This window comes from Coffea eugenioides, chromosome 11, assembly GCF_003713205.1.
Source record: "Coffea eugenioides isolate CCC68of chromosome 11, Ceug_1.0, whole genome shotgun sequence".
Classification (NCBI taxonomy): Eukaryota; Viridiplantae; Streptophyta; class Magnoliopsida; order Gentianales; family Rubiaceae; genus Coffea; species Coffea eugenioides.
In genome coordinates this window covers 27,829,278-27,853,832 of record NC_040045.1, presented here as the reverse complement: position 1 = coordinate 27,853,832, position 24,555 = coordinate 27,829,278, and the positions used below count along the sequence as shown (strand labels likewise).

At 34.6% G+C, this 24,555-nt stretch overlaps 2 protein-coding genes across 2 annotated transcripts; both read right to left on the bottom strand.

The window, feature by feature from the left end:
• Positions 1-907: 907 nt before the first annotated feature.
• LOC113752176 (putative late blight resistance protein homolog R1B-23) lies at positions 908-3,922 on the bottom strand. Its single transcript, XM_027296306.1, has 6 exons — positions 3,455-3,922; positions 3,086-3,328; positions 2,829-3,003; positions 1,852-2,359; positions 1,688-1,742; positions 908-1,348 (listed from the first exon to the last, which is right to left on the bottom strand). The coding sequence occupies exons 1-6, from the start codon at positions 3,920-3,922 to the stop codon at positions 908-910; spliced, it is 1,890 nt and encodes a 629-aa protein (XP_027152107.1).
• A 2,660-nt stretch (positions 3,923-6,582) lies between these two features.
• On the bottom strand, positions 6,583-14,169 carry LOC113752175 (keratin, type I cytoskeletal 9-like). The gene is made up of 4 exons (XM_027296305.1): positions 13,962-14,169; positions 8,015-8,244; positions 7,495-7,559; positions 6,583-6,826 (listed from the first exon to the last, which is right to left on the bottom strand). Exons 1-4 carry the CDS (start codon positions 14,167-14,169, stop codon positions 6,583-6,585), a joined length of 747 nt encoding a protein of 248 aa, XP_027152106.1.
• Positions 14,170-24,555: the final 10,386 nt, after the last annotated feature.

Genomic DNA, 24,555 nt, shown 5'->3' with positions numbered 1-24,555 from the left:
TATGGGTTTGGGTCCAACCTTACCCATATGTGTTTTGGGACTAACTTGGGCGGGATCATTTTGGGATGGGTTTAGATTGATCCCGCCCAATACCCAAATCCATTTTCTACATATTTTTTTTCCTTTAATTCATTTTTTATTTTTATATAATTTTAATATTTTTGATTTATTAAATTTCTTTTAGTTTTATTAAATAAACATGCAAGTGCTTTATACTCAAGATTCCCACCAAAAATTGGATTAACAAATAAAGGAAAAGATATATATACAGCCATATTCCAACATATATCAAGATGGCCAAGGTCCTTAGGATGTTGAATATTTATCCTTATCATTGTCCAAGGATGACAGGTCTAAACTAACTGAAATGCTGGAAATTCTTGTGGATAATGACTAGGAAGACTACTAGATTATATTCGCTGGTATGACTATAAAAATTGTTAAAGATAATTTTTGAATCTAAGATTCCGTTTGGATTGACTTTTTTTCAAAAAATAATTTTTTCAAATACAATGTTACAGTAATATACAATAACTCAAGAAACATCCCATCCATATTAATATATCAAATATTTCAAAAAAATTTTATAGTAAAAATTTTTCATATACACTGCTACAATAAAATATTTCAAAAACACCTACCAAAAACTGCTAATCCAAACGGAGCCCTTGCCATTTGAGCCCAATGGGTACCCAAGTATTTCCCATCCTTTCCCATTCATTAATGGGTATAGTTGGGATGTGTCCCAACTTAAACCCAATACCAAATTATAATACCCATCCCGCCCAAAGTTCCTTTGGGCATGGGTAGCCCATTGGGACTTGGGACAAATTGCCAGCTCTATAATATACATAACCTAGGCTATTGATGACAAAAATCTGGTCATTTCCCATTTCCTCCTATTCTTTCACTCTCTGGGCTGAATCCCCTGCAACTCAATCCTCTGCAGTGTGAGTATGCCCCCTAAACCAGGAGGGATCTCAACAAGTTGGTGGCAGTTCTTCACAACTAGAGTCTCAAGGCAAGGGAGATGATCCTCTGAGGTATTCCAGTGTGCAACGTCTTCAAGAATTTGAGTTTTAAGGAATTCCCCTTCTTTCATTTCCCATGTTTTCCCTTTAAAGGAAGCATCTGATGATTTAAGAACCTCAAGATTGTGCAGTTTCCCAATGCTTGAAATGGCACTCCATGGCAACTGAAATTCTGATAGATTCAACTTCTTAATATTTTGTGGAAAGTTGAATTCAAAAGGATAATGAAGCAACTGACCGTGGTAAACCACATTGAGCGACTCAAGTCGAGTGAGGAAGTCCAAAACAGGCAAAAAGTTGCATTTGGAAGAATAATCCTGTGAAACCAGAAATATGCAACTCAGCTTTCAAAGGTTTGGCAAGGCTCCCAAGGTCTTCCCAATATCTTTATGGTCATGGAAAAACAAACGTGGTGTTGAAAGAGTTTGTAAGCTATTAAACTTGAAGGCCTTCTGCATGAATTCTTGATTATACAATGGAAAATAGCAAAACCAATCTATCCTCAATAGCCTCAATCTCACCAGTCTCCAAATAGTGTTGGGCAATTGCATTCCTCGACGTGATCTAACTAGTAAAGTTTCCACGTTTTGGAGGTTGCTTATTTCCCAGGACATCTTTGTTGAGGAAGTGCAAACAGATAAGAATCTTCAATAAACTAGCTGACATATGAGAGGAGTGAATCCAACGTTGATGTGCAAAATATCCAGCACCCTGAAAAGTTTGAAGCTCTCAAACGGGCAAGAACATGAAAAGTCAGAAGACACTAGAGAGCGAAGACGTCGGCCAAAAGGCTTTGATGCAAAGACAGTATGGCTCGTACAATGTCTGGGCATGAGAAGACAAATGATCAGAATGAACACATGTTTGCAGCTGCAAAAAGCACTCTTCTTTAACTGTTGCCAGAGCAAAATCATCCAATAGATCATGGACGCAGCTTGCTTTCACTCCATCGGAGGATACGCCTTTGCAATCTGTTACAAGGCTTCTGCCAATTAGATCATTCAAGTAGCTCCCAGCGACATCCTCTGAGCTTCCTTCATCATCTTTTTGCAGTTGAACAAATCCTTCTGCAATCCATAGCCACATCAACTTATTTGTTGGCGCTTCTGTGTTCCAAGGAAATGCTCTGAAATAAAGAAAGCATGGCCTCAAATGGTCTGGTAACTGCCTGTAACTAAGTTCCAGTATGTGCATACACCGTCTGTCTTCATCTTCAAGAAGGTTTGTGTTTAAACTATTTGCAACCTGTGCCCAGCATTCTGTATTTCTTGCCTTCTTTCCCAGTAGTCCAGTTACCAAATCCACAGCAAGAGTTAGGCCTTTGCATTCTGTTGCAATTTTCCAACCAACATTGACAAGTTCTTAAGGGCACCTTGCTTTTTCCAAATAGCTTGACTTGCAGTAACTCCCAGGTCCTAATATTTGATAGTGGGTTAAGAGGATATGTCACGCTCTTGAATCCTGCTTCTGAAGCAATATTTTGAAATCTGCTTGTACTTCTACTGCCACTCTTACCGTCTGGGAAAGAGGCTTTCATATCATTCCATGGTCTAATATCCCACAAATCATCCAAGAAGATGAAAAACTTTTTTCCCTTGAGACTTTGATACAACTTTTAAGCTAAATCTTCATCCTCCATTGTCCATACTTGGTCAGTTTTCCCGCAAACTTGCAGTAAGATTTCAAGCAACAATCTTCTTTTTTCATATACATGACTGACATGACACCTTGCATGAGCATCAAAGCATAAGGGAACCTAAGGATTTTCATATATCAAATTGCCTAGTGTTGTCTTACCAATGCTAGGCATTCCCACAATCGAGAGTATGTACAACTCTGTGAAACCATTAGTAAGTTGCTTCTTTATCTTTTTTGCTTCATCAGCAAAAAGCTCCACATGGCCAATGGACTTCTTTGTTTCATTTCCAGCCTCATGGTTGGGACCTTGCAATCCAACAAATTTCCTAACCAGCTAGAGAAGAAAAACCACTAAGGTTCATTGGAAATTTGGCGACTTGAGTGTTGGTAGTCCTCTTGATTTTAATAGCATGCGCCTCTCTGCTGATAATCTTAATCTGTTGTAGGATATCAAACAGCCCCAATTTCCATTCCCAAAGATGACCACTTCTGGCAATAAATGAATCAATGACAAATTCAGTCTGGCATACAATGTCTTTGAAACGTAGCAAAGGGTCTCTCTGCTCCTCCTGTTCTCGGAAAAGTTGTTCCCCAATTTCAAAAAAATCTTCTCTGAGAGATAATACGCTTCCAAGAACCATCTCCATTTGATACTGCAGCTGAAGAATTGAATCAGCATTTGAACTTAGCAGCTCTTGCAGATTCTTGATCACAAAATCCATGAAGCCTAGTTCATTAGTTTTGGAGATTTTGGAATTATATTACTATAGACGTATCTCGATAACCTCTATCTCTAGCAGCAAATCAGCAATTCTAAGATTCAGCTCCCCAGCCATTTCTTCAGGAATATCACTGTCATAAGATGCATAAATAGCATATGCTGCACGACAGAGCACTATTTTGATGTGCAAAAGTAGATGGCTCACTTTCTTAATTTTCTGAGTGTATTGCGAAGCTGATGGATCAAAGAGATAACAACTAATAATTTGCAGCTCCTCATGCAATGCTTCGATTTGATCCATTACAGATCTCTTGAATCTTGCCTTCACATTTGATAGCTCTATCATATGGCGAAGAAGAGTATAGAGAAAGTGCAGAACAGGTTGTTCCACCAAAATGATATCTTGCAGTGATGATTCTAAAGCTTTGAGGGCTTTGATATAAATCTCCCTCACATTTGGCTGAAAAGGCTTGACCTTTTGTACTAGACAAGAAATTTCATCCTTCATCTCATTTACAATATTATCATCCATCTTGCTTTCTTCACAACACAAGTACAAAAGACATGCCGCTAGATTCTAACATCTTATTCAATATACAAGTTCATTTGCCCTTCTGGCCACCACGTGAACCCGAGAAATATCCTCGAGGATTTGCCTCAAATCCGGCTCTTGAAATGTATGAGCCACCACCACCAGGTGCTTTCATATATCCACCGCCGGCACCAACACTGCCGCTGCCTTTAGACGAACCACCGCCACCGGCGCTTCCTTTCCCTCCTCCGTTGCCTCCACTACCTTTGGCTCCTCCTCCAGAACTCCCACCTTGACCCATTTTGAAGTTGCTCTTTAGCTAACAAGTTTGAAACAATTCATATACCAGTATAGCACTAAACTGCTCGCGAATGGATCATTATGCCAAGACTGGTCAGTTTTTATAGGCAAATTTTGATAAGAAGTGAGGCAAAGGCTGTCTTCGAATCATCAACTCCATTAAGAAGCAAAAATTTTGTGATAGCCCAAATTAATGTAATGCATGCATGTTGAGAATATTTGGACTACTCGAATTCTGTAGGATGGTAAATTTAACTCGAATTCTGTAGCATAATAAATTTAGTTCATGGACCCTAGATACTGGGGATCTGGGGTGGGAGAGAAGTACAAAATAGTACTCTCTCCGTTCAATAAGATAGCTAGGTCCATTTTTCTTTTGTGTTTATCCTAAATTATAGGTTTATTTTTTTTTGAAGTGTAGGTTAGTATATGGATTTACTGCTATATCCATAGTTAAATTGTATCTTAATTAATAAGTATGCTATTTTATTAGTCAATCATTTTACTATAAATAATAAATTAAATAGTGTAACACTAAAACAAAGTATTAATAGGAGGGCATATAAGAAAGGTACTAAGCAAAAATGATTACATTAACTATTCTTCTTAATTGTGTGAAAGTGGAAAGAGTCTGTTAGAGGAAATTGTATAAACAAACAAACAAAAGTAATTTGAAAGTAGGATGGCGACTTGATTTTCTTAAGATTGTTTTATTTTGATTTAAGATGTTTATCATTGATTCAACAGTAGCTATTTTTGTGGTTTTGTCAATAATCTTCAGGTCTAGCTTAAAAAGGGTGAAAATTCATTTTGATAATCTGTTTTTGGTCCTTTAAAGTTGACCAAATTGTCAATTCAACCCTTAAATGTTATTACATCATAGTTAAGCCCTCCAATTCGAAATTTTGTTCCAAATGATCCCTTCCATCAATTTATGTCTCAAAGTGAAACCCTACTAACTTCAAGAAGTTTGAAGCAATTAATCTCCAAGTTAAATGAGTTAAGAATGATAAAGTGTTGCTCTTCCAATCAAAAAAAAAAAAAAAGTTAATCTGCCATCTCAAATCTTTCAAAGCTGATCAAAAGAGCACTCACTATCTTTTTCCTTTGTATCTCATTAAAGCCAAAGTTGCTAGGAATTCAGTATACCACTTAAGTTTGACGAAATTTTAATTAATAAACACATATGAATTGACACAAAGCGTCATTTGGATTGAAATTTCCAGTTTTAAGTGTTTAGTTGAACTGGTAAGTTGGTCTATTTTAGAAGGCCAAATTCAAATTCACCTTTCTTTTTTTTTTTTAATGCACCCAATCCAATTCATGGTCAAGAATAGAGTGCACAGAAAGATCACTCGGGTAGTAACGCTTTTATAACAAACCTTATGTTAGCAAGCTAGAAATGAAATTAAATACTGCTTTTGACAAAAAAGAAAAAAAGCGGCAAGGAATAAATTATGATGTTTCCGCTATGGCACTATTTTCGTCTAGATATTCAGGATCCTTTATTAGTTGAAACCGAGAAGCTTTGAGGCAAAAATTAATTATTGCTTTTTGATTAAAGCTTTTTTTTGGTATTATTTGAGATTATAGCTGATATATATATAATCAAAGGCCTCCTTCAAAAGGCCCCTTGAAATGCAAGTGACCCTTCCAGCCGTGTCGCGAAGTATTGTTGGATTTTTGGTACAGAATGTACGAAGATTTTGTTTTTGTTTTTTAGTTTTTATCTATAACCCTCTTGATAAGAATGAACATCGCCTTATTAGCTCTGATGGTAGAAATTGAGGAAGAACATACCTGTAAACCGTGTTCAATTTGTGTGCATTTGGCTTCGAAATAGTTATTGGTTATTCGGCCTTAAGAAAATGTGGGGACTATTTAATGCAAAAGAATGCTTTTAAAACCACAAATTAACTAAATGGGGTTGAACACAAAACCGGTAGTTTAATACTTCAATATATTATCTCCATTGATCCAAATTTTAGAGTTGATGAAAGTACATAAATAGTCAACATTTTTATTTATCTTTGGGTAAAATACACTAAACCCCCTTGTGGTTTGGGTTATTATCATAAAGCCTCCTCATTGTTTGAAAACCCCCAAAGAACCCCCTTGTGATTTGGACTAATTTGGACAATGAACGGAAATCGTCTAATTTGACGGAAAATATGAAATTCCTATATTAACCTTGTTTCAATCTATACTAAAAGTTAGTTCAAGATTCACATAAGATTTAAAAACTTTTTCACTTCATTTGAGAATAAAGAAACATCAAGTGGCTCATTTGAAAATTTCAAAACTTATCATCTTCTCCAAATCTCCACTTTTTTCTTCGACAACAATAGAACAGCCACCAATTACCACAGCCACCATTCAATTGAAAACCCATTCTCCTTCAACTCAGCCTCCATCACCGCATCTACCTCAATCGAGCCCATGTCCGCTGGCGTCACAGCCGATAACACCCCTCCCAAACCATTATCCGAACCTAGAGTCGCAGCTGCAGCGGAAGCAAAAGCTGAAGTTGAAGGTGCGTCCAGATCGAAGGAGGCTTTGGCAATGAGAAGCTCCGGTAGTGCTGGTGTACGGAGACTGTAGGGTCTGAATTTGACTGGGAACTAGAAACTTCCGGTGAGGAACGAAGTTGAGGATCTTGAAAGGGATGCGAAATTGGGGAAAGTTGGTGAGGAGGTGGAAATGGATAAATTAATAGATTGTGACATTTTCCGGTGAGGTTTCACTAATTAAGGTGGCCGTTGATGGAGTTGAGCTTACGCCCGGAGATTGCAGGTGCGTGACGTAATAGCTAAAAATGGGAGAGACAAGGATGAAGAGAGTTAGGGTGGAGTCGTACCAAAGAAAATAGGGGAGCGTGTGAGTGTATGTTTGTTACTAATTTGGAGGGCGGAGAAAATCAGGTGAGGGAGGCACGAAGCTTTGAAGTTTCAGTCTGGAATTTGGGTGGAAATTGGGAAACTGTATTTGTGCCAAATTTCAGTTCAGTGATAATAAAATCCATCTGTATCACCGTAAATTGGAAATTGGGAAACTGTATTTGTGCCAAATGATAATAAAGTCCATATGTATCGCTGCCTTCAGGTCCAAGCCCGGCACTGAAACTTCAAACCCACCTGGTAGCGCCGGAGTTATATTACTGAGCAGAGAGTAAATTCACTAAAGGCGGTGCCGGAGTAATATTACTGAGCAGAGAGTAAATTCACTGGAATTTGGGTGAAGTTTCAGTGCCATATTCCACATGCCAAACCCACCTGGTAGCGCCGGAGGAGGAGGATTTGTCCCGCCCAGCAGCCCCCGAGTTTACAACTAAATTCATCTGCTACAGTGATGGAAGTGTACGAATCAATCTATCAATGGTAATTTTTGCTGCTTCAATTGCCATGGTAACCGCCTTCATCGTCATCTTCAACACCATTGGGTCTTAGATTTCATCTAAATTCATGAAATTTCTACTCTAGATGGTTCAGGAGAAAGAAAAAAAAAGGAAGAACAAAGAAAAAAAGAAAAGAAAGAAAAGAAAAGAGAACGTAAAATTATCACATTACCCTTGATGTATTGTTATCACACTCGCTTGTCAAGCGTGTGTAATTCACTTTCCGTCAAATTGGATGATTTCCGTTCATTGTCCAAATTAATCCAAACCACGAGGAGGTTCTTTGGGGGTTTTCAAACAATGAGGAGGCTTTATGATAATAACCCAAACCACAGGGGGTTTAGTGTATTTTACCCTTTATCTTTAGATACTCAAACATCCCTTCTTCATTTGCTGGCCTTCTCCTTAGCATGCAGGTCAGAAAAGTAGCCCTTTGGATCGTTCTCAAAGCCAGTCCTTGATGTATATGCTCCATCACCACCAGGAGCCTTCATGATCAGATCATTGTTGCCACCTTTGTTAGTCCCACCACCACTGCTATTGCCACCACCGGCTCCTGCTGCACCTACCCCAGTTTCTTTGCTGCAACCCTTGTTATCCATCTCCAAATGCTCTTCAATCTTGATCACTTAAACAATAGTAGTAATTGTTGAAGTTATTACAATTTTGATGCCAACACTTCGATTGGATGATGAGTGGGGTTTATATAGGCATAATTTGATTAGGAAGTATTTAATTTCTGCACTTGAAATGATAAATTTTTCTTGTCAATTTAAGAGTCAAATGCATGACTGCATGGGGAAACTAATTTGACTACACGGATTTTTTAGCATGTGACATCTAATTCAAGGAATTTGTATTCTTTTTTAGAGATATTTGGGATAAAGATTAATCCTTAAAATTTTGAACGTAGTTTTCTGTTCAATCTATAGTCCAACTAAGAATCTGAAAACGGAATTACAGATCATTAGGGAATTTATATTATAAGGTTCCCGGAAAAAAAAGGGAAAAAATTTATTTTTCATATGCTTTTATCTGTGTAATAATCTTTAAAATTTTTGAAAAATTCACTTTGTGAAATATGAGAGATTGTGGATCGGATTATGTGAAATTTAATTTAACAATTTTAACCCTAAAAAAATGATCATGTGTAAAGCACGTGGTCTAATCCGACTAAAAACTATTCAAAAACTTAGGTAGGGATCAAATTTGACCAATATAAATTTGTAAGAGACGTAAAATTACACTTTTAAAAGTGATGGATAAAAAAGTCATGTTGCAAAATATAAGAGACGTTTTGAATCATTTTTCTAACATTTTTTAAGACTTTACTTTTGCAATGAGGGAAAAAAGAATATTCTAAGACCTTATAAGATGTTTTGTACGTGTAGATAGTTATGCATGGCAGTGAAGGTGAAAAACTTTTTCTTTGGTTTATTTATTTGTTTAATGCGCTTTGGTGGTAACAATTGAAATTTGTAGTGTTATACTTCTGATTTCAATTTTACTACTCAAACTTACTGTTAGGATCGAAAACAACCAATCGAAAAGCCAATCGATAAGCAATTAAAAGATCACAATATAACAATAAATAAATAAAAGGGAAAGAATTTCAAACCAATTAACTACCCAACTCCTCTTGAGCTTGTAGATTAATTCAAACAAGCTACTTCAAGTTGATGAATTACAATCACTCTTGTGTACAAAGGAAGGTTCACCTCCTCCTTGCCCCGAACTCCACTCGGTCAAACCAGGACGTTTTACTATCCCTCAGGACAACCCTCACAGAGCTACACTCATGAAGTATTCACTCACAAATCAAAAGCTTACAATGAACCTCACACCACTAAAACTACAAATCTTCTTTGAAAAGTATTTTCTCACTAAAATCACTCTAGATCTTTTGTATCTTCGGTGTGCAAAAGTTATTTGAAGATTCTGACCATACTCTATTTATAGGAGATCAACAAAGTGCTTCATTAAAGCTTCCAACGAATAGAAAGTAGCTGAACAGTCAACTAGCCGTTGGGAGTGTCGGACGTCCGGTACTCCTATTTTTTGCGTCCAACAGCAGGCAGTGAGTTTAAGAGATTTTCTTCAATTTTTTCGGACGTCAAGTAGGTTGGTTTTCTGCGTCCGAAGGTACGATGTAAAACTGGAAATTTTTCTTCAATTCTTTCGGACGTCCGGTAGTCTGGTTTTCTACGTTCGAAGTGTCGCAACGATTATCGGACGTCCAATCCTGACTTCTTGAGCGTCCGACAGCTTCAGCATACTTTGTCCCTCTCAAATGTGATTAATCTTTGAATCTGATTTGCATCATAGCTGAAAGTATATCTTGGAGAAATATTAGTATTATCCATTGTTTTGTAAACATCAAAAGCAAGGGACCAAGGCCAACATTTTCCCCCTTTTTGATGATGACAAAACAATGGATGGAAGAAAGAAAAAATAGAGCATATGAGCATAAGCTCCTCCTCACTCATAGCATCCAAACTTATAATTTCAGAAAAACTCCCCCTTACACATAGCATCCATCTCTCCCCTTTTTTGTCATCATAAGATGAGAGTAAAAAATCAACTATCATAATCCAGCAACAATAACAGAGTATAAAAACAGAAAAATGACAGCAATCACCAACATATCACAGAGAATTTGATATCAAAAGAAGTATCAACATATGACAGAGATTTTTGACAAAGCAAATCATCATTAAATCAGAATCGTTCTTTTCTCTCCCCCCTTTTTGACATCATACAAATTCAGTAATATCCAAAAACATCAAGGAAAACTGAGTTCAAAGCATCAGAAAAAATCAAAAGAGAAATACAACAAAAAATATTATGAACAAGAATCTCATCAATCTTACCAATATCTCCTACTTGTTAGAGTTAGTATCATGTCTAACTATCCACATGCATTTCATGCCTTTTTTCATATTCTTTCTCACATAGCAATCACTTTTCATGTGACCTTTTTGACAACAGAAATTACACATAATCAAGGAGTTATTTACATGAACAAGTTTAATAAATCTTACTTGTCTTCTCTTATAAATAGCAAATTCATTTGCATTCTGATTCAGCCTTATCTGATGAGTACCAAAATTTATCTTCTTCTCATAAGTGCCAAAATAAGGTTTTGTTTCATTTTCTTGAAAGCAGTTTTGTTTCTTATATTGTAGTAACTCATTTAAATCATTCATTCTTCTTTTCAAATCACTTTGTTCCTTTTTGAATAATTCACAACACTTCTTTTTTCTGTTAAGCTCAAAATGTAAGACAGTCTAATTCTTTTTGAAGTAGTCATTTTCAGTTCTCAACTTTTTATTTTCTTGAAAGAGACGTGCATTATCCTGAAGAAGAAAGTCAATTTTATGTTTTAATTCCTTATTTCTAGTATAAGACTTTTTCAAACTATCATGCAATTTTATAATGAAAGATTCAAGATCATCATCACTTTCATCATCACTTTCAAATTGAGAGTTAGAAGATGTTACCTCATCATCTCCAATGACCATAAAAGCCAATTGAGCAGATTCTTCATCCTCTTCAATTTCACCATCGGAGTTGCACTCATTCCATGTGAATTGAAATTTGTTGAATCTTGGTTTTCTTCCTTCTTTCTTCTTCATCACTGGACACTCATTTGCATAGTATCCAGGTTGGCCGCATTCAAAGCACTTATCAGTTTGCTTTTTGTTGAACTCTAACTTCCCATTGTTTCTCAAGTTGTTGGACTGATTCGGGAAGGAGTTGTTAGGTCCACCTTTTCTGAATTTCCTCTTGTTGAGTATTCTTTTGAAGTCTCGTGTGATGAGTGCAATATCACTATCATCACCTTCCATGTCATCTTCACTTACGAAAATTGTATCATCTTCATCTTGTGAAGCCTTCAGAGCAATATTCTTTCTCACTTTTGTATCTTCTTCTTCCTGCACCTTGGACTTGAGTTTTAGCTCATAAGAAGTCAATGAATTAATGAGAGATTCAATAGACAAGGTATTTAGATCTTTAACTTCCTCAATAGCAGTCACTTTACTCTCCCAATCCTTGGATAAGGCATTCAGAATTTTTCTATTTTTCTCACCTAGAGAGTATTCCTTTTCTAGCACCTCCAAATTCTTAATGAGGTCATTGAATCTACAATACATCTCATCAATGTTTTCATGAGATTCCATCTTGAAGGATTCATACTTTGTAACTAGAATGGATTTCTTTTGTTCTCTAACATTCTCACTACCTTTATGAATTTCTCTCAGTTTATCCCAAATTTCCTTGGCTGACTTGCAGCCTTTGACTCTAATAGATTCATTTGAGTCTAAAGCACAATATAACACATTCATGACTTTTGCATTTAAGGTCAGATGAGCTCTATCCGCAGCAGTCAGTTCACTTCTTATTTTTGGTCTAGATTTCTGAGTATTTTCATCTATAAGAGAGGCATCATATGGACCTTCACTAATAATAAATCACAATTCAATATCAATAGATTGCAAAAAAAAATCATTCTTTCTTTCCAACTCACATAATTTGACCCATTAAACATAGGTGGTCTAATGACAGAATGTCCTTCAAAAAATATGGCATTGTTGGTTATCATATTTACTCCCAAGCCGATTGAGCTTAATCTCTAGGAGACCAAGCTCTGATACCAATTGTTAGGATCGAAAACAACCAATCGAAAAGCCAATCGATAAGCAATTAAAAGATCACAATATAACAATAAATAAATAAAAGGGAAAGAATTTCAAACCAATTAACTACCCAACTCCTCTTGAGCTTGTAGATTAATTCAAATAAGCTACTTCAAGTTGATGAATTACAATCACTCTTGTGTACAAAGGAAGGTTCACCTCCCCCTTGCCCCGAACTCCACTCAGTCAAACCAGGACGTTTTACTATCCCTCAGGACAACCCTCATAGAGCTACACTCATGAAGTATTCACTCACAAATGAAAAGCTTACAATGAACCTCACACCACTAAGACTACAAATTTTCTTTGAAGAGTATTTTCTCACTAAAATCACTCTAGATCTTTTGTATTTTCAGTGTGCAAAAGTTATTTGAAAATTCTAACCATACTCTATTTATAGGAGATCAACAAAGTGCTTCATTAAATCTTCCAACGGATAGAAAGTAGCTGAACAGTCAACTAGCCGTTGGGAGTGTCGGACGTCCGGTATTTCTGTTTTTTGCGTCCGACAGCAGGCAGTGAGCTTAAGAGATTTTCTTCAATTCTTTCGGACGTCTGGTAGGTTGGTTTTCTGCGTCCGAAGGTACGATGTAAAATTGGAAATTTTTCTTCAATTCTTTCGGACGTCCGGTAGTCTGGTTTTCTGGTTCGAAGTGTCACAACGATTATCGGACGTCCGATCCTGACTTCTTGAGCGTCCGACAGCTTCAGCATACTTTGTCCCTTTCAAATGTGATTAATCTTTGAATCTGATTTGCATCATAGCTGAAAGTATATCTTGGAGAAATATTAGTATTATCCATTGTTTTGTAAACATCAAAAGCAAGGGACCAAGGCCAACACTTACTAAGGCAGTTTTAATTAATTCCCATGAGATGGTATTGCTTCGTGTTGGCAGTCAAGGAAAAACTTTTTTCGTTAACATCCTTTTTCATATCCATTTAAAGGGAAGACTGATCTTTGCCTAGAATTCATAGAATTTAAAGACTATGCATTCTCTAACATCAAATAGTAGTGTCTTCTACGGAAAAAATGACTAAAGTGACAAAGTTAACATGTAACTGCTCAGTGGCCATCACCGAAGTTGGTGGGATGGGAGGTCAGGAGATCAAACCCTGCCTCCTACCATGGGCTCCAAAAAATGTGGCAAGCCAAGGTTCAATCCCCTCCGGTTTCTGCTTGATCTCTTCAGGTTCCCCTTCTCCCCGAAACATAGAATAGATGTAGATCTATCGTGTGTATATATATATATATATATATATATGCTATGCCTCAAGAAAATTGAGTAGATATCAAACTGAAAAAAATGCTAAGAAATGAGTTGCTTGTAGGTGGCCATTGGAGGTAGTCATATGACCATATTTGCATGTAATTATGGTCTAAAACTTAATCAAACGAGTCGGAAGTGCTCTCCAAATTAAACTATCTTTCCAATAAATTCCATTGCCTTTTATGGAGTAATTGCTAAAGAAAAAAAATACCAAAATTGGAAAACAAAAAATCCACTTACTACAGATTGTTTAATACTTCAATAAAATTTTCGTTGATCCAAACCATATGGAGCTGACAATTCAACATAGATCTAATGTTTATTTAAAAAATTCTAACATTTTGTTCAATGTAAAAGTCCATTTGTCCCTCTGGCTACCATGTAAGCCCGAAATGTAGAGCTGAGGATTTGCCTCAAATCCGGCTCTTGAAATATATGACCTATCGTCACCCGGTGCTTTCATATATCCACCACCGGCACCACCATTGCCTCCGCCCTTAGACAAACCACTGCCACCAGAACTTCCGTTCCCTCCTCCGTTGTCAACACCGCTGTTGCCGCCAGAACTGCCACCTTTGCCACCCATTCTCAAGTTGCCATTTAGGTAGCAAGTTTGAAGTAATGCAGTAGTGTAAATTGTGGTTCATTATCCAGATGATTATATCTCCTATCCTACTCCCAGACAAAAAAAGGCAACGATTCGTAAGTAGGACACTGAGTTAATTTTGTTAATAAGTGTTTTATTTTGGTTAAGATATTTATCATTCATGCTCTAATCAAAGATAGGATTAGAAATTTCAATTTAATCAATTTAATTTGATCATAGAGTAGCCGCTACAAAAATCCTTTTTGGTTTAATCCAATTCAAGTTCGTAAAATTACACTAACCTCCCCCGAAGTTAAGGTTTTGGTAACAAAATCAGTCAAAATTAGAAAAAAAAAGGCATTAAAAAATTACTTTGAGAAGAGAGATAAAAATTTTATTCAACAAATACCCTTTATGCTTGTGTACAACTTGTATTGTAAAGGATTGAAAAACATATCAATAAAAGTAAGGGAATGTAAGTATAAATAGCAAAGAACCAAAAATAAGTACCAACTAACTTTCTCTACAAAGTTAGATCAACAGCTAGTGCATTGGATTATAATGGCTATTTTTTTATCTTTACCATTTTGCATATAAAAGGCAACAAGGAGCATTAAGATGGATCTCATTTTCACTTCAAGCAGCAAAATTTGAGGTGGAAAAACAGTGATTTTCTGTAGATTTCGCAAGTTGAAGGTAAAGTGTAGGTGCAGAAGCTATAGCCTTGTCAAACTACTGGAGGAAATCATAAAATTCACCCACAACCTTTAGCATCAAAAACAAATATTGCAAGTTTAATTGTAAGGCAACTATGAAGATTTTTAAAAGTACAATATCGAGACAAATTACTGTTTGGTGTATCAATTTTTAAGAGTGAACAAATATTTGGTACATCAATTAGCACCATTTTGAAATTGCAAGTTATTCCTCATCATTTAAAAAATTTTCTAATAGCTTTTTTCATTGATTAGTTACTAACAGTTAATTACTACCCTAATTACTTAATTGCTAGATGTTAGTTTCCAATAAGACATAATATCTTAGGGTATATGAGTAATTTTTCTCAAATAAAACACTATAAAGGAGGTTAGTGTTATTTTGCAAATCTCAACAGAGGCGAGTAAAATTGTTAGAAACCTCAAGAGGTTTGTGAAATTATCCTAAAAATAATAGAGAGACACAAGAGTAGTATGACAATTTACTATGCCACAGAATTCAAGTGACAAGGACTGGCTTTGAGAACTATCCGAAGGGCTACCTTTCTGATCTAAATGCCTATCCCTAAACAACATGTATATGCAAAGTTAATAATGATTTGGATAACATTTGTCTTAATCATCTGATTACCTGTCACATGCAGGGCTAAGCTAATGATATGCCATTGAAACTTGGAAGGATTCAGCATAATTAAAGATAAATATGACATTAATGTCAATCTAATGCAGAGTCCACAAATTCAAACTGGTGCTAGGGCATATGATGAAGTATAGGATGATGACAATTTTATGGATGGAACATGGATTGAAAATTTCAGTTTCAAGACAAACTGAGAATTCACGGGACAAATAAAATCATATGTAAATTTTGTTCATTTTTTCTTCTTTTTATAGCTATACAAATTCAACAGAGAGCAGGTCCAAATTGCGAGTACAAAATTGTCATACCATCATGACTCGCATAGAAACTATCAGTGATCGAATACGGTTAACAAGCAACTAAGCCTAGCTCCCTGGCCACCAGGGAGGGATTTAAGTCCTTCCTTGGGCTGTAGATGGCGGTTTCAAATCCCACCAGTAGCAAAAAAAATCCATGGCACCATCTTTGGTCTCGTCAGGTTTGTACACCTACTAATTCCTAACACACAAACCTCCTTAGACTCCCTCTTCCTATAGATTAGGATAGAATAACAAAATACTACATTATCATCGTTGGATAATTGACAACTATGCAAAATTTGAATTTGAAAATTAACTTTGGCACACATGTCATGAATCCAACGAAGATAGTGTATACACCGTCAGTGTAGGAAAGATTTACTCTTACATTAATGGTAACAACAATATCGATGAAAAGTTGCACCATTCAAGCCATGAATCAAAACAATTAATGAATAAAGTAGGTTATATTCACTGATGATAAAAGTACATTAAATAAGGACATTTTAGAGAGGTTAAAAGTTAACTATATTTTTTAACTGGAAAGTAGAATATAATTTGGGACGGATAAAAAAAGAAAAACAAGAATATCAAAATGGAAATGAGAGAATAGTATTTAGACAAATTCTCATCAAGGGTTTTGCGTGTCATTATCAGCAACAATTAGAACTCAATTTTAACTCACTAATTGTACATTATGTAGGCAAAAGTATAAGGTTCTTTGAACTCGACTTATTTTTAACAAGTAATGGAGGCACAAACAATTAGTAAGACCTTAGTTATACAAGGCCACTTTTACAAAAAGCCGAAGTTAACATGCTTACTGGCAGTGCATGTTTCACCTCCTTCTTTTGGATTAGACTATTTAACACTGGAAGTAAGGACAGCTCTGTTTGAAAAGGGAAAACTAAAATAACTAGGAAAAAAGAATATATAATTAAGGGTATTTCTCAACACATTTAATATTCACATAACCTAGTATATATGTATACATACTAACAATTATTATCTTCTCTTATATTTTTATACTTTTCCTAGTTAATATTGTTTGCCCTCCCTTTGTATTTATTTACTTTTCCTAATTAATCTTATATTTTAAAAAAATGACACATAACATGTATCTTAACAGTTGCCCTATAGACAAACCCCATAATGAACTTCATTTACCTTAAAAGGGAAAGCAGATTTGTGATTAAATAACAGGAGGATTTAAATAACGAGAGGAAAAAATTGGGGAAAATACCGGTTTTCATCCCCAAACTTTGGGCACAAGACACATTTCGTCCCTCATCTTTCGGGCATGACACATTTGGTGTTTGAATTAACAATTTTTGACCAAATGTCATCCTCAGATGGCAATTTAGCCAACCTTTAACGGAACCGGTTACGTGAAAATCACGTGACCGTTAAGTAAATGTGGCTATCTCAAGCAAAATCAGGTGGAAAATGACGTTGTCTTCACTTTCCCTTTTTCTTTCACTTCAACAACTTCCTCTGCAAATTTCCAAAACTAAGCTCCTACTGCAAATTTCTCTGAGAGTAAACCCCCTCTTCCAATTATAAATATATAATTATAATTATATAATACATATAAATATTACTTATACTAATATTTTATATAATTATAATGTATATTAGATATTAAATCTAATCATTATATAAATTTATATTCATAATAATAAATATAAATATAATTATCTAATTTATTAATATTATATACACATATATATTATAAGGGATAATTTCAGAAACCTCCCCTAAATTAGCTTATGGAAAAATGGGAAAATGGATAATTTATGGAGAAAAGTCGTAAAGAGCTGGTGTTTTATTGGAGAATTAGTTTATTTTTATTTTATTCGATAAATAAATTTGTTTATGAAAAAATGGGTACTCTGTTCTTATAATAGAGGAAAGCCATAAAGAGCTGAAGTTTTATTCGAAAACGAGTTTATTTTTATTTTATTCGATAAATAAATTTATTTATGAAAAAATGGGTACTCTGTTCTTATAATGGAGGAAAACCCTAAAGAGCTAGTCTTTTATGGAAAAGTGATACTTTATAGAAAGTGACCGCGATTTGGTTTATGAAATTATCCAAAAAAAAATTATAATGAATTTGTTTATTTAATTAAATAATTATTATATATATATTTATATAATGCATTATATAATTATACTAATATTATTATAAAATATATAATTATAACTATATTATATATAAATATTAATTATACTAATATATTATATGATTATAAAGTATATTATATATTAATTATAATTTTTAGTATATATTAGAATATTTATAATAATAAATATAAATATAATTATATAATATATTATTACTATACACACATATATATTATAAATATATGCACATACAATATATATTTATAAATATATATATATAAAAATATATTATAGTTATTACCCTAAATATATTAGAGTTATTAGGGTATAGTTATTATAGTTATTATAGTTATTACCCTAAATATATTATAGTTATTAGGGTATATACCCTAATAATATATTTATATATATTTATAAATGTATATTATATGTGCATATATTTTAATATATATGTGTATATAGTAATAATATATTATATAATTATATTTATATTTATTATGATAAATATACTAAAAATTATAATTAATATATAATATACTTTATACTCATAAAATATATTAGTATAATTATATAATGCATTATATAAATATATATAATAATTATTTAATTAAATAAACAAATTCATTCTAAATTTTTTTTGGATAATTTCATAAACCAAATCGCGGTCACTTTCTGTAAAGTATCGCTTTCTCATAAAAGACTAGCTCTTTAGGGCTTTCCTCCATTATAAGAACAGAGTACCCATTTTTTCATAAATAAATTTATTTATCGAATAAAATAAAAATAAACCCGTTTTTCAATAGCCCCAGCTCTTTATGGCTTTCCTCCATTATAAGAATAGAGTACCCATTTTTTCATAAACAAATTTATTTATCTGATAAAATAAAAATAAACCCGTTCTCCAATAAAACACCAGCTCTTTATGGTTTTCTCCATAAATTATCCATTTTCCCATTTTTCCATAAGCTAATTCAGGGGGGTTTCTGAAATTATCCCTTATAATATATATGTGTATATAATATTAATAAATTATATAATTGTATTTATATTTATTATTATGAATATAATGTTATATAATGATTAAATTTAATATCTAATATACATTATAATTATATAAAATATTAGTATAAGTAATATTTATATGTATTATATAATTATAATTATATATTTATAATTGGAAGAGGAGGTTTACTCTCGGAGAAATTTGCAGTAGGAGCGTAGTCTTGGAAATTTGCAGAGGAAGTTGTTGAAGTGAAAGAAAAAGGGAAAGTGAAGACAACGTCATTTTCCACCTGATTTCGCTTCAGATAGCCACATTTACTTAAATCACGTGACCGGTTCCGTTAAAGGTTGGCTAAATTGCCGTCTGAGGATGACATTTGGTCAAAAATTGTTAATTCAGACACCAAATATGTCATGCCCGAAAGATGAGGGACGAAATGTGTCTTGTGTCCAAAGTTTGGGGATGAAAACCGGTATTTTTCCAAAAAATGGGCCAATCTATTAGAAGTTTCATCTTGGACCTAGTATCCATTTGGACAAACAAAACCCCACTTTATATTCCCCCTTGGGCGTTCAAATGGAGCTCTCTTACTGGGCCAGTCCAAAATAAAATCGACAATTACCTTATAATGGCAAAAGTATTAAGTTACACACTGAGAATCCCATATCTATCGAAAACTAGTCCCTAGCCCAAATAGTTGTAGTGTTCGTTTTGAAATCGAATTTGTGACTGAGTAAAAAATGGAAGGATTTAAATGACAAGGCATAAAACTAGGACACTTAGCTTATTATGGCAATAATATTTCTAGGTGATACTTAGAATCCTCAATGAACTGAAACCGGGATCCTAGCCTAAATTGTAGTGCTTTACTTTCAAAATTGCCCTTTTAAGTCTCTCTACGGATTGAATCGGCTCATAAAACCTAGCACAGTCACATAAACTTTGAAACAAGAATTTCTTCAAAACAATATACGAAAGAAAAGAAAAGTTCTAGGGAGTGAGTTTAACATTGAGAGAGGAAGATGGCAGAACTCCCAATTGAGATAGTGACTGACGTACTATCAAGGCTTCATTTGAAAGCCCTCTTCAGATGCAAGTGTGTCTGCAAGACATGGTGCAACTTATTATCGGATTCTTGGTTCGTGAAATTGTGGGAAACTAAGTGGAGAAAACCTGTTTCTTTTACATACAAGATTTAGCATGTTCCCGTGATGGAAATCGCTGTACCTCCAATTTACATCCGCAGATGAAGAAGGTCGTAGCATTGTGCAAGAATTCACTAAGGAAGGAAAATACTATACGGGTGGAGGAAAACACTATACGGGTGGAGGACTAAACATGGTGTTGGACCCCTGCAACGGCCTACTGTGTATTTACAAAATAAACTTTTTAGGGGGGATAATTTGGCCTTTTTATTTATGTAATCCTATAACTCACCAATTTGTAATCCTCCCAGAGTGCTCTCCACAAACATGGGGTCATGCAATTGGTTTTGGACATGTACCTTCTACGGGAGAGAACAAAGTTGTGAGAATATTCACTGCAGAATTTGTGCACGGAGATGACATAGACGGTGATTTCGGTTGTGAAATCTTTAGCATTAAACGTGAAGGCAATTATTATTCATCATCAGATTCTTGGAGAGTCATTAATCGATCCAAATGCCCATATCCAATTCGTAGTACCGCTGTGTTTGTTAATGGACATCTTCACTGGGTAGTCAATAATGACTGTCCTTTTCCACCAGATCATGATAATGCCATAATTTTCTTCAATTTGGCTAGTGAAATTTTTGGGTATGTCCCCCATCCTCTAGATTACTAGCATGAACAAGAAAGTTCCATTTATGTGTTGGATTTGGCAGGTACCCTTAGCCTACTTGAGTTTGAAGGGTATCAAAATCTGATTCGACTATGGATGCTTGACGATTATGACAAAGGCATCTGGACCGAAACACATTACATCATGTTAGACCCTCTGCCTTGGGAAGACGACATAAGCTTTAAATTTATGGTGGGCAGGGAATTATTGATGGCACCTTGGCATTGTAAATACAGACTCTACTACGACATTGACACGCGAACTTTTAGAAGAGTTGAAAAGCCTGAGCCTGCAGGATCTCATGGGTGGACTTTTGGATACTACTGGGAAAGCTACGAAGATCTGATGGAAAATCACAAAGTACTAGCATTATGTTAGGAATCTTGGTATTCTTTTTGTTTTTTTTTCCCTAGTTTATCTGCTTCTGCTTGTACTTTTTTTTTTCCTCCTTTATGAGGATAGCAATACACTTTTGCCTTGTTTAATATATATTTCAATTCTAGTGTTCAATAATATTTTTTCCAATTTACTTACAAATCATAGAGACATGAGTTGAGTTTTCTAGCTAGCCGCAACATAGGTAAATTCCTTGTGGTTTTTCATGCATCCACATCACACCCTTCCCCCTACCTTTCAAGTTTTCAAAATAACTACATAACTCCCTATGATTTTGGCACTCCAAAAATTTATGTGATGGAATCATAATATCCACTTAATCCTATAATTCTCTTACTCTTCCTTTTTTTTGGATAAATTTTTTTGTGGGGGGGGGGGGGTTTGAATTCATAATTTCTTATTTATAATTTCTCCTATCTTACCACTCAACCCAACTCTTTCCCCTTCCCCCCAGTTATTAACAGCAATCAATAACAAATAAATAAATCAACTAACATTGTTGTTTATATATATATATATATATTTTTTTTCTTGCAAAACAACTTGTGAACTTTTCTTTCTTTCATCATTTATATCGTCGAAATTAGACCTCTTTATTTGTGTGACCCTATACTTGGTTTTGGATATGTATTTCCCACAGGAAGGCATGCAGTGGTGACAATATTTACTACAAAATCTACGTATGGAGACGATGTAAAAGATGATTTCGGTTGTGAAATCTTCGACATTTGACATGAAGGTGATAATTATTCACCATCAGATTCTTGAATCCCGGTGCCCGTATCCCATTTGAAATTACGCTGTTTTTGCTGATGGATGTCTTCATTAGGTAATCAATAGTGAGTGTCCTTCTCCACACCTTGATAATATGTCCTTTGATTTGGCAAGTGAGACTTTTGGCTATTTCCCTCATCCATCAGATTACGAACATGAAAACTTGATACCCTTTATTCTGCTGGATTTGGGAGGTTGGTTGAGCCTAATTAATTGTGAAAGTGCGGATCATCTGATCCAACTGTGGATGCTTAAAAATTATGAGAAGGGCATTTGGACCAAAACACATAACATCATCTTAGAGCCGAGGGATAAACATATTATTCCTAGATTTATGGTGGGCAGGGAACTTTTGGAAGTGTTGAACAGCCTAAGCCTGCAGCATGTGATCGGCGGAGCTTTGGTTACTACTGGGAGAGCTATGGAGAGCTGATGAAAAATTACAAAGTGTTGGCACTATGTTAGAACTCTTGAAATTTTTGGTTTATTTTTTTAGTTTATTGACTTGGGTTTGGGGATTAAGACAGTTTCAAGTGTTACTTTTTTGATAACAATAAAACCAATTCAAGAAAATATCTAAATGTAGGGGATAGTAAATATGTGTGTGCGCATTCATATAACAAGTTAGGTGCGATTTAGGATTCTTAACAGGTAAAAATCCAAGCAATATAAATAGTTTAATTCTCCAATAAAATTAACTGTTGATCCTAACCATTAGGAGCTGATAATTCAACATAGAGTTGATGTTTATAATAGATTCTAACATCTTATTCAACATAAAGGTTCATTTGCCCTTCTGGCTACCACGTGAACTCGAGAAGTAGCCTTCAGTGATTGTTTTCTATGGTTTAGAATTTTATGCAAACTCAAGAAAATCAAGGAAATACTTAAACTAAAAAAATTATTTGAAACAAGAAATAAATTAATACTTAAATGTATTATTCCATTATTGATCCAAATTTTAGAGTTGACAGCCAAAGTTTTTATCTATCTTTAGAAACCCAACATCCCTTCTTCATTTGCTGGCCTTCTCCTTAGGATGCAGCTCAGAAAAGTAGCCCTTAGGATCGTTCTCAAAGCCCGTCCTTGATATATATGCTCCATCACCACCAGGAGCCTTCATGATCATATCATTGTTGCCACCTTTGTTAGTCCCACCATCAGCTCCTGCTGCGCCTGCTCCAGTTTCTTTGCCGCCACCACCAGCTTTGGCAACTGCTCCAGTTTCTTTGCTGCCACTTTTGTTATCCATCTCAAATGCCCTTCAACCTTAATCGCTAAAAGAATAGTGGTAGTAGTATCAGATATAATAATGTTGATGCTGATATATACTTCGGTTAGAAGATGAGGGGGATTTATATGGGCATAATTTGATTAGGATGGATTTAATCGCTGCACTTGAAATGATAAATTTTTCTTGTGAATTTAACTGTCAAATGCATAACTGCATGGGGAGACTACTTCGACTACACTGATTTTTTAGCGTATGACATTCAATTCAAGTAATTTGTCCTCAGTTTTCAAGTTATTGGGGGTCATAATGAAACCTCAGAATTATGAACGCCATTCCCTTGTAGTTTTATGTTCAAATTAGTAATAGTCCAACAACAAATTTGAAAAACGGATTACAGATCGTTAGGGAATTTATATGTAAGGGAAAAAAAATCTTATTTTCTAGCATCCTTAATATTTACAAAAGATTCTACTTCACTTGTCTCAGGTCATAGTCTTCTGTCTTTCAGAATCATTACAATTTTTATTATATTTTTCTGGTAGTCTTTTGTGGCAGAGGCCCTCCATAGGACCCAAAACCAAAAAAAAAAAAAAAAATCGGTGCAATTTAATCTTAAAAGTTTCTCTTCGAATTTTCAATGAGATCATTTTGCCCAAAAAGGTGAAATATTGTAAAACATCTAATTATTGCTACAGGGGCAAAGAAAAGATTTTCTATATAATGGAAACCTACCAAAAGAAAAATTTTGAAGTTCAACAGAGTGTAATCAAGAAATAAGTAAATTAATCTTGGAGATTAATATATCAGAATCTATGCGTAGTTTCATTTCCTGCAAATTTACTACTAAACACTAGTATTGAAATTTCTTCATAGACAAAAGAAAGATAATAATAAAGCATTATCAAAGACAATTTGAACACGAATTAAGACACCGTTTTTCATCTTACTTTCTTCCCTTTCCACATGGAAAGACAACTAAGTTCAGGTAGCGTGTACAAATGACAGTGCAAAGATCTGAAATGCCTGTTAATTCCGTATCCAGATCCATAAAGGTTAGCACAGCATCAACTATTGCATCGCAAAGTTTCCAGCTTCTATTTTCTCCCTTTCCTATTTATAAGCAAGAGAAAACCACGTTATTTAATTGGGAAATTTCTAAGTGATAAATTTAATTCTTTGCATTATTTTCAGCAAAGAAAAAAACCTCACTATTTTTGGTACTCTAATAATATGCCACTAAATCCATGGTGCAAATCTCTTGTACCATACATTTATTTATTTTAGTAGGAACGGTACAAAAGTAATAGAAGATGATTTTTATTTAGGACTGTAAATAAATCAAATCACTCTCGAACTTGTCAGATCAAAGCTCAACT